At 36.2% G+C, this 11,175-nt stretch overlaps 1 protein-coding gene across 1 annotated transcript; it reads left to right on the forward strand.

Moving 5' to 3' along the window:
• The first annotated feature begins 386 nt into the window (after positions 1–386).
• On the forward strand, positions 387–7,845 carry LOC473009 (olfactory receptor 13C7-like). The gene has a single exon (XM_016961362.3). It carries the CDS (start codon positions 2,474–2,476, stop codon positions 3,434–3,436), a length of 963 nt encoding a protein of 320 aa, XP_016816851.1. The 5' UTR covers positions 387–2,473; the 3' UTR covers positions 3,437–7,845.
• The last annotated feature ends 3,330 nt before the right edge of the window (positions 7,846–11,175 follow it).

Consider the following 11,175-nt stretch of genomic DNA (forward strand, 5'->3'; position numbering starts at 1 on the left):
TTCTTTCTAACACTACACATAGTGATCCCACTTGTTTCTATGCTGAAAGATTATTTTGTCATATCTGTGTAAAATAACTGAATTCTTTAAGGGTTGATATTCATTTCAAAAGATAGTCATAGTAAGTGTTATAAAGAATTACTTCAAGTCAGAATTTCTTTTCCTGTTAAAAAGTAAAGTAAGGGCCAGGTGCGGTAGCTCATGCCTGTAATCCCATCACTTTGGGAGGCCGAGGCGGGCGGATCATGAGGTCAGGAGATCGAGACCATCCTGGCTAACACGGTGAAACCCTGTCTCCACCAAAAAATACAAAAAAATTAGCCGGGCATGGTGGCGGGCGCCTGTAGTCCCAGCTACTCGGGAGGCTGAGGCAGGAGAATGGCGTGAACCCAGGAGGCGGAGCTTGAAGTGAGCCCAGATTGTGCCACTGCACTCCAGCCTGGGCGACAGAGCGAGACTCCGTCTCAAAAAAAAAAAAAAAAAAAAAAAAAAAAAAAAAAAAAGGTAAAGTAAGGCTTGCTCACTCATGGAAGTTGTTGCGTGGTCGGACTCATGTTGTGCCATGCTAGTGTGGATATAACTAAAGAACAGGTTGAATGAGGTTGGGATATTGCATATATATTTGAACAGAGGGGATGAGTGAACAAAACTAAAATGACCGTGCATGTGATTTTGGCTGTTTAGAGGGGCCAATGAGACCAGTATGAAGCTTATGGATTCTGAGACTCCAGGATTAATGGTCAAAATAAATGTGATTAACAATTCATTTATTAAGAACAAAGCATCATTTTGCATTAAGCGTCACAGGTTACTGCTACATCTCTCCATCAGATATAGTGAATTCTAATTTCCATGTCTTGGCTGTTTTACCTGGGTAGCATTCCTCAACTTGCTCTTCCCAGAGAATGTAAAGCTAGAATAATTGTTACTGTTTTATGAGTTAAACTTTAATTAAATTGTATCAACAACTTTGTTTTAATTGCTTCTGAGGGACTTCGTCCCAAAAGTACTAGAAAGTTTTAAAATTCTGTCCAATCCACACTGTGAGGTTTAAATTACTTTTGGGATTAGAAGCATCCTCAAAGCAGCAAACACTTTGAGTTGCTTTGGTGCTTCATTGGCTGGTCTTTTGAAGAATCCTCTGCTAGTGAAAAGACTGCCAAGAGCCCCAGCTTTCATCATTACTAGAACTAGTTTCTATTTTGCCAATGATTAATTGGCTTTTACAATAGCAATGGCAGCTACTTGATTTTAATGAGAACTGAGAAGCAGATAGTTCTTTTAGTTATCTTTGTGAGATTATTGAGATGGAAGTTATGAGGCTAGCAATCTGATTTTAAAAAGTAGGACTTCTGTTTTTGGCATTTAAATATAGAAATACTCCATATTACATCAAATAAGGATACAAATAATTATAGCAAATTGCTATGTTTAAGAGCTTTTTGAGTGACCTACCTCTCATTATCATGGGTATTTCCAAATATGCAGTGAGAGGAAGATCAGCAGAACAGCTGTTCGAGCAGAGGAAGCTGACTTCTATGCAGGAAGAAGGCAATATGTATTTTCTCATACTTAGAGGTAAAAAAGCAAATCCCTCGTTACTGAAATTCTTTAATTTATACATTTATTTATGGTTTGATTATAGATTGAGAAATGTACACTAGAGTTTTTCTGAGGTCAACTTTTTGTCCATCGTGTATATCAGGCAGAACAATAGGGTGACCTAGAAAGATTTCCTAATCTGTATTGAAAAAGACAAACAAGAATAATTTTATCTCAATTTTTTCCTTTACTATTTTATAAGTAATACTTCTTCTCTAGTCAATATTCTTAGGAGGATAGTTCAGGTATTCATATTTGTCCTAAATTAGGAATAACCAAAAGTCCTTTTTCCTAAAAATGTCTTTTCTATTTATTCTTTTAGCCCACAAGACTCTTCTACAATTAAGATTAAATTACCATTGAAGCAGAACTTTCACATATAACTTTGTTTTAGTAACTGAAGAACAGCAATTTTGTTAGGTATAACATAGTGTGAAGAAAAATGTTTGGTTACAGATAATAATGTTGGTTAAAATGGTCAGATATCTGCTGGCTAGTAATATTTCATACATTTTCTATTTGTTCTGGATTATTTGGTCAAAATATGGTAACATTGTATTAAAATAATTTAAATTTATAATGCAAATGAGATTCATAATTCTAACTCAGTTGCATGTGTTTTTAATCTATTCTTTAACAAGAATATTCTTTTTGAGAGCTGGGGACTCCTTCATGAAGTCTGAACGTCTAACTGATCTTAACTTAGAGGGTCGTAACATATTCTTGTGCTATTTATATATCCAATCACAGGTCTTTATTACCCATAGGGAAGCCATTCAAGAATGCAAATGATTCTTACAGACACTGCTGTAAAAGATCCACACACATTCCAGCCACTACAGACTTCCTGTTGGTGAAAGAAAATATTAGCATGGGAAACTCTAATCAGTCTTTCGTGACAGAGTTTGTCCTGCTGGGGCTTTCTGGCTACCCAGAGCTAGAGGCCATTTACTTTGTGCTGGTCCTATGTATGTATTTGGTGATCCTGTTGGGAAATGGAGTCATCATCATTGTGAGTGTTTATGACACCCACTTGCACACCCCCATGTACTTTTTCCTCAGTAACTTATCATTCTTGGACATCTGCTACACTAGTTCATCTATTCCACTATTTCTCAGCAGCTTCTTAACGTCAAAGAAAACTATTTCCTTCTCTGGGTGTGGAGTGCAAATGTTTCTCTCTTTTGCTATGGGAGCAACAGAGTGTGTCCTTCTAAGTATGATGGCGTTCGACCGCTATGTGGCCATCTGTAACCCTCTACGATACCCTATCATCATGAGCAAGGCTTCATACATGTCCATGGCTGCTGGGTCCTGGATTGGAGGAGGCACCAATTCTGTGTTGCAAACCTCCCTTGCAATGCGGCTTCCTTTCTGTGGAGATAACGTCATTAATCATTTTACTTGTGAAATCTTGGCTGTCTTAAAATTGGCCTGTGTTAATATCTCCATAAATATTATTAGCATGGTTGTTGCTAGTATGATTTTTCTTGTAGGGCCAGTACTTTTTATTTTTGTTACATATGGTTTTATTCTCTCCACCATCCTGAGAATTCCTTCTGCAGAAGGAAGGCACAAAGCCTTCTCCACCTGCTCTGCCCACCTAACAGTGGTGATTATATTCTACGGAACCATCCTTTTCATGTATGCAAAGCCCAAGGCTAAAGACTCTTCTGGTGCAGACAAAGAACAAGTCACAGACAAAATCATCTCCCTGTTCTATGGAGTGGTGACACCTATGCTTAATCCTCTCATCTATAGTTTGAGGAACAAAGACGTGAAGGCAGCTGTGAAGAGTATACTGTGTCAAAAATGCTTCTTGGAAGGAATTTAAATGCTTCTTTATTTATTTTTAAAAGTATTTTACTCTGAATGTAGGGCTAGCTCTTACCCGGAGGTTCCAAAATAAATATGAGGGTTGATGATTCCACGAATTCCCGAAATTCTCATTTTTCTTTTCCTAATATTTAAAAGAAAGAGGGAAATCCAGGACTGAGTTACCTTTTCTCTTCATGACAGAGTTAAGGAAAAGGACAGAAACTTATGGGTAAAAGGATTCTCATCCAAACCACCTTCCTTCTCATGGCTAACAGAGTTTAGTTTATTCATTGAATGGTAAATTCTATAATCTAAGAGAAAGTACCATTTTACCAACTTAATCTTTTATCCCCTATCTACACCATTCTTGGGAAGATCAAGTAGAAAGTGTCTTGCTAAAAATCAGAATGCTATATGATTTCAACAGTTAATAATTCAGAATGAAGTAGATTTGATCATGTAGAAGTAAAGGGGGAACACTGTAAGGTATTAGGTACCTAGCCTGTATATATGTAATAGAGGGAGAAATGGAAAAATGAAGCTATTTTTCCTAGGGATGATTTCCTTGTGGCTGCAAACTGGCAAGCCATCTTTTGTGCAGAGGTGTCTAAGGCAATGTGAGACTTTGTGCAGATAACCCAGATGATGGGGAAATATGGCCTGCCTTGTGTTTCAATAGATGAGCAATGATGTCTTTGAGTGAAAAACATTACTGTTAAATGATTCAAAAAATTTACTTTATTTCTACATAACTTTATAGCATAGTTCTCTGAGAACGCAGTGATAATGGGTTTACTGTTGTAAGAATTAGGTATTTTTGCAATTACATGAATTTCCTGTGGAATATGAGCATTCCATTCATTCATTCAGTCATTTATTACTCATTTACTTATTCAAGCAACCAGTATTTACTGAATACCTATTTTTGTCTCAGGCATTGTGCTAAGTATTGGTGATATAAAAAATATAAGACAATCTGGAAATGAAAATGAAGACATGGTTAGGGAGCACAGTCTTGTGGAATACAGATTGACGCATACATTGGAGACAAAAATATTAAAGAATACTTATTTATGGCTTTTCCTTCTCTCCTACCTTCTAAGCTGGACTCTTTGTTGGGTCTTTGTTGGACTGAGCAGAATAATGGTTGGATTTTTAATAATTTAAATAAGCTGATTGTCATATGAAAGGGCTTGAACCATCTCTAGAAAAGAAATAACATAGTGAGAAAGAACCCAGTGCATACTGGAGATTTTAAAGATAGAAGGGAAGATATTTACATTGATACAGCAAAAATAGGATTAGAGGAAAAGGAAAAATTAGCTACATGGGATTTTGGGAAAGCTTTGATGCTGGTTTTATGTGACCTTACCTCAGTGTGTCTTGATAATCTCAATAAATATGTACAACGTTCTTTAAGACATTCGGTTATGGATTCAGTTTCTTTTGCAGTATCACCATGCTGAGACTGGCCATAGGATGAGGGTAACTTAAGTGGGTCACAGACTTAGGTGGGTCACAATTACAATGCAGTATGTTAAATGCTTTTATAGAAGAATATATGTAAATCCCTTGAAGGGGAAGTCCCAGGAAGGGAAAGGCACTTCTGCTTGGATAAACTAGGAAGAGCAGTTCTCCTACTGGTATTGTAAGCAAGAATTTTCTAGACAGATGAAACAGTGCCAAGATGTGGAATACTAAGAGTTTGGAATGGTTGGAACTTGGGTTTTACTGTTGGGGCAGTGACAGAGAAGACTGGAAAGGTAGTTTGGAGCCAAACTCTCAGGGCTTCAGATGCTAATCTAAGTCAATACCTCTATAGGTTTGAGGTGATGATCCTCTGTTCTCTGGAGTCCAGGAGGCTGAATCAGGGCTACCACATACATGAGCAAATTCTGAGAAGTCAGATCTATGATACCTCCAACCTCCTACCGGTCCCTACTTTTGTCTGTTTTATATTCCCTGAGGTTCCACATAATATTTTATTTGGAAAATGAGTATTCTGTTGTGAGGAAGTTTTTAAATCACTGCAGTGACAACAGAATCTACAAACAGTTATAAGAAAGAAACTGATGTTTTTGGGTTGGTGCTTTAGAAAGCTCACTTTTGCACTGGGGATAATAAAGTTGTAAATCTCTTGCCGATAAATCCTCAGTCAGGCCTGTTTTACATTCCTTCATCAGCCTCTAGCACTTACCTTGTCTTATTTTTTATAGGCTTCAGGGTACTGAGTACCTATCCAATTTCTTAGAGTTTCCATTCTATTCTTGACTGTTTGCAAATAGACTTGAATTTCTCAAATAACTTTCCTGGCCCTTTGGTTTAAAATTTTTACTTTAATTGAGGAAACAGTGAAGAAACAACAAAATAACATGAATGAGAGCATTACACAGATTTAGGATCCACACATATTCCTGCCCTTATTAGAGAAAAACATAGTATCCTAGACATTGTGAATGTCATATTGAAGCCATCCTAATAAAATTGATAAAACTAAATTGCTAGGTTTAACAAAAGCATAAGCTTTAAGTAGAAACATAGCAAAGCATTAACCAGACTGCTCTATAGCCCACTTCTGTACAGCTGATTACTACTTAAAAGTCACATAGCCCCTGCCGTAAGGTCCTAACTTCTGTAGATAACATCTTTAATGTTAAGAAATGTTAAGTTTTCCATTTTGAGATATTTTCCAGATCCTGCATTCCAATGGGTCCATCGATGCCAGCCAGTCTGAAGACCCTCTCTGAGGAAGTAATTCAGTCCCAAAATGTAGTTTTTACATCTTTATTAAAGATTGCATTCCACACACCCTAAGCAATTAGCTCCTCAGCCCCCTATTTGCCAAAATTCCCTAAAAATTCTAGGCCAAAACTCCTTGGTGAGGTGGATTTAAAGTTCCTTTCCACTTTCTTATTTGGCTACCATACAATCATTATACTCTTTCTCTGCTGCAACTCCCACTGTTTCGGTGCATTGGTCTGTTACCCATATGACAGGCAAACCTGGTTGTCATAGAACAATATTGTGGAGGCTCTCAATACCATTACATTCCTCTAAATGGTTTTGATGTTTTTGCTTTAGGGGCAATCAGGTTGGACTCCAACTACAAACTTGATCTTTTTGTTACCAATACACATCTCTGTTCAAGATCTCTATCTCTATCTGTATATCTATATTTATGTTTTTACAGTCAGCCCTCCATGCTTATGGGTTTCACATAACTTGGATTCAACAAATTTGGATCAAAAATATTCAGGCAAAAGCCAATAGAAATAACAATATAATATGAATTAAAAATACAGCTTAACAGGTATTTACATAGCATTTACGTAGTAGTAGGTATTATAAGTAACCTAGAGATGATTCAAAGTATATGAGAAAATGAGTGTGGATTCTGTGCAAATACTTTGCCATTTTATATAAGGAACTTGAACATCCATGGATTTGGGTATCCATGGGAGTCCTGGAATCCATCCCTCATAGATACCAAGGGATCCCTGTATATATACATATTGGTATTTAGCTGGATTGTGCCTTTATGGTGCAAGGGTCAGTCAGAGAACTGGGGCAAGTTTTTACACAGAATTTGATGTTTCCTCTGCTGGGACTCTGCTTTCTGGAATTCCTCCCTTACTTTATGGTGGCTGTTTCTCCAGAATTCTGCTGGTTTGTCCATAAAGAGCCATTTTATTATCAGAATTTCCAAACCTATGCTGTGCCTAGTCAGTCTATAGCCATACAAATGTGAAACTCACACCAAAATGTTACTTCTTCTAAGTGATACTCTTAAAAAATTTTGCAGAGAGTTTATAGTTGTCATTTCTGAGGTGCTTGAGTCTGATAGGAGCTTATTCAGCCAAAGTGACAGCAACAGAAATCGGAAGTCCTCCCCTTTACATTTTATGACTAGAGTGTACCTCCCTCTTTCTCTGTGTTGGCTTCCATGCTGATCCGACCTATATGATTTCCTAATACACCTCAAAATCAAAGTAGACTGAAATTTCCAATGGAGAATATGAGACAATGAATAAAAAATTTGAAATCCCCCTGAGGCCAGAGGTGAGCATATCATAAGTGTTAAATAGCATGGAATAATTAAATAGATTTGAGTGTTTTATTAGCCCATTAAAGGTTAAATGAGGCATTATGTGAAAGCAGATGGCTCATGGGAGGGTCTCGTTATATTTTATTTTCATCCTCTAAATAAAAATCTAGCCTTTTAGTCTCTCCACCCTTAGTTCACCTGTAGCCCATTCCTTCCTTGAGCAGGCAAAATGAAAACTGACCCTCAGAGTTCATCTCCTTTAGCAGTCCTCTTTGATCACTTCCTGCTAATGCTCCCTCCTCTCTGTGCCTTATTCAAACCACTCAGGAATTTATGATTAACTACTTTATTTCCAGAACTCAGAGGACAAATGAGAAAGATAAGGGGGGAGATGAGAAGTCATATTTAAATAATGCATAATATTACCATAAAATGTGTTAGGTAATTAGGTAATTTACATATTATCTTTTAAGTTCTTATTCATTAGTTAATGCTGGTGGCAAGTGCAACAAATAATTGTCTCTCATTGCCTCATTCAGATACAGACACCAGAATCCTTGCTTAATGTCCTTAATTTCAAGAATCAGAGAGCAAATGAGAAAAACAATGGATGGATTAGGCAATATTACTTAATTAATGCGTTACATATACCATGTGGTGTACTAGCTGTCATATGTAAATTGTCTTTTAAAAATTGTTTTCATTAAGTAATGCCTATAAATAATGTAATATGTTTGTTGCCTTCATTTTTATGTTGATTACTGCTCTCATGTATTCAGCACTGTGTACATGCATGTTAGGGGCTGGGGATTCAATTCTGGATATGATATTTTCTCTGCATTGTGGGATTAGCTCCAGATGGCTCTGTAAGGTGGATAAGAAAATTTAGGCTTTATATAAAAGTCACACAGGTCATAAATTGCAGCCACCGTTTAAGTCTGTTGTTTGTCTATATTTCCTATATTAATTTGAGTCAGTTTGAGGAATAAATTAAATACAAGGAAGTATTTCAGGAGGACAAGAGGAACTGTGAGACATTCTTAAAAAATTATTATAAAAAAGGTTATTTTGCCTATTAATGATGCTGATATTTCTCTGAAGGAGAATTGCAATTTTGGTTCTGAATTTTAGAGACAGGGTCTTGCTCTGTCTCTTAGGCTGGAATGCAATGGTGTGATCATATCTCACTGCAGCCTGGAATTCCTGGGCTTAATCAATCTTCCCCTCAAACCCCCAATTCGGCCTTCTGAGTAGCTAGTACCACAGGTACATGTCACCTTGCCCAGGCTAATTTTCAGTTTTTTTTTTCTTTTCTTTTTTTTTTTTTTAATGTAAAGATGAGGTCTTGCTATGTTCCGCGGGCAGTCAGCCAACTCTTGAGCTCAAGCCATCCTCCTGTCTTGGCCTCCCAAAGTGCTGGGTGATTCTGAATTTGGATTTTGAATCAGTCTTTTCATGTGTGCTACAAATTGAATTTCATCTGTGGCAAAACCAAAAATAAACAAAAAACAACTTTTATTTTCCAAGGTGTGTTGACCGTGTTCTAGAAATCACCACCGTATATATAAAATTAATTAAAAATTTACTCTTACAATCTGAGTTTATAGTGCAGAATTGGGACAGGAATATACAGTTAGAGGGGCGATGCTATCTTAAGAAACATCACCATATATTACAACTCAAAAGTCATTCCAAGTGGAAATTGTTATGCAAGAAAAACATTATGAATAAGATCATATATTGCTTTTGAAACAGAGAGAATTGCCAATATTCTCCAAGTAGACTTTAGTCAACTAATATATTTTCTCTTTAACTTAATATTAGAGATAAATATTGATGTGAATATTTGCTTTATTCAGACCTAATGACCTCTTTAGTGTATTTTATTAAATTCTTTTACTTCCTTTTCTCTTTTTTAGGCTTAAAGATTAGCTGCTTTTCCCCTCCTCTGCCAAAGCATTTGACATTTTTGTTTGGGAATTTAAAAATCTAAATAAATCTTACTCTTTTTTTAAAATAATTTTTTTTTGGGGTTTGAGGTTTACAATATGATGTTTTGGGATATATATAGATGGTAAATGGTTACTATAGTGAAGCTGATTAATAAACCATCTTGCATAGTTACTATTTTGTGTGACAAGAACAGCTACAATCTACTTATTTAAACAAAAAACCCCAATACAATGAATTTTATTAACTTCAGTACTCACATTGTAGGTCTAGACTTGCTCATCTTACATATCTGCTATTTTGTATCCTTTGATCTACATCTCCCCAATTCTTTTCCATCCCATCTCCTCCCACCTGTGGTTACCAATGTTCCATTCTCCATCTCTGTGTATATGACCTTTCTTTCAAAAAAAAAATTCCACAAATGAATAAGATCCTGCAATATTTTTCTATGTCTGGCTTACTGTAATGTCCTTCAGGTCCATCCATGTTGTGGCAAATGACAGAATCTCTCTCTCTCTCTCTTTTTAAAAGGCTGAATAATATTTCATTGTGGATAGACATCACATTTTCTTTACCCATCAGTGGGCATTTAGGCTGTTTCTGTATCTTGACTATTGTGAATAATGCTGCAATGAACACAGTAGTACAGATATCTACCAGGTGGCGATTTTATTTCCTTTGGGTATGGACCCAGAAGAGGGACTGCAGGGTCATATGGTAGTTCTATTTTTAATTTCTTTAGAATCTCCACAGTGTTTTCCATGATGGCTATACCAGTCTACATTCCTACCAACAGTGAACTAGGGTTCCCTTTTGTCCACACCCTTGCCAACATTTGTTATCTCTTATCTTTTGATAATAGCCAATCACACAGATGTGAAGTGATATCTCATGGTGTTTTAATTTGCATTTCCTTTATAATTAGTAGTGTTGAACAAATTTTCATATACCTATTGGCCATTTTTATGTCTTTAAAAAATGTCTAAGTTCCTTCCCCATTTTAAGATCAGGTTATTCATTTTTCTGCCATTGAGTTGCAACAGTTCCTTATAAATTTTGGATGTTAACCCCTTATCAATTGCAATTATTTTTGCCAGTCAGTAGGTTGCCTTTCGTTTTGCTGATTGTTTCCTTTTCTATAAAAATGTGTTTTTTTGTTAGATTTAATATCACTTATTTATTTTTATTTTTGCAGTAAGAACTTTTGGTATGATATACAAAAACTCATTGCCAAGACCAATGTTGAGGAGCTTTTCCCTATGTTCTTTTCTAGGTATTTTATGATTTCAGGTCTTACACTTAGGTATTTTATTCATTTTGAGTTGAATTTTGGGTGTGGTGTAAGAGTCCAATTTCATTCTTTTGCCCGTAGAAATCCAGTTTTCTCAGCACCATTTGTTGAAAAACTACCCAATCCTTGTTGTGTCCTCTTGGTACCCTTGTTAAAAATTAATTGACATACGTGTTTGGATTTAGTTCTGGGAACTCTGTTTTATTCAATTGATCTTTCTTTCTGTTTGTATGCAAGTACCATATGGTTTTGATTACTATAGCTTTGTAATACATTTTAAATCAGGAAGTGTGATGCCTCTAACCTGCTTTTTTCCCCTCAGTATTGCTTTGGCTGTGTGTGTGTGTGTGTGTGTGCATGCATGTGTGTGCGCTTGTGTGTATGGTTCCATATTATAACAGGAGTTAAAACAATTGTTTCTGAAGAATGCCATTGGAATTTTGATTGAAATTGTGTTAAATCTATA

This window comes from Pan troglodytes, chromosome 11 (genome assembly GCF_028858775.2).
Source record: "Pan troglodytes isolate AG18354 chromosome 11, NHGRI_mPanTro3-v2.0_pri, whole genome shotgun sequence".
NCBI classification, from domain to species: domain Eukaryota; kingdom Metazoa; phylum Chordata; class Mammalia; order Primates; family Hominidae; genus Pan; species Pan troglodytes.

Bases quoted from the DNA above. Each gene is read 5' to 3' on its own strand.
- LOC473009 (XM_016961362.3), top strand. From the start codon at position 2,474: ATGGGAAACTCTAATCAGTCTTTCGTGACAGAGTTTGTCCTGCTGGGG.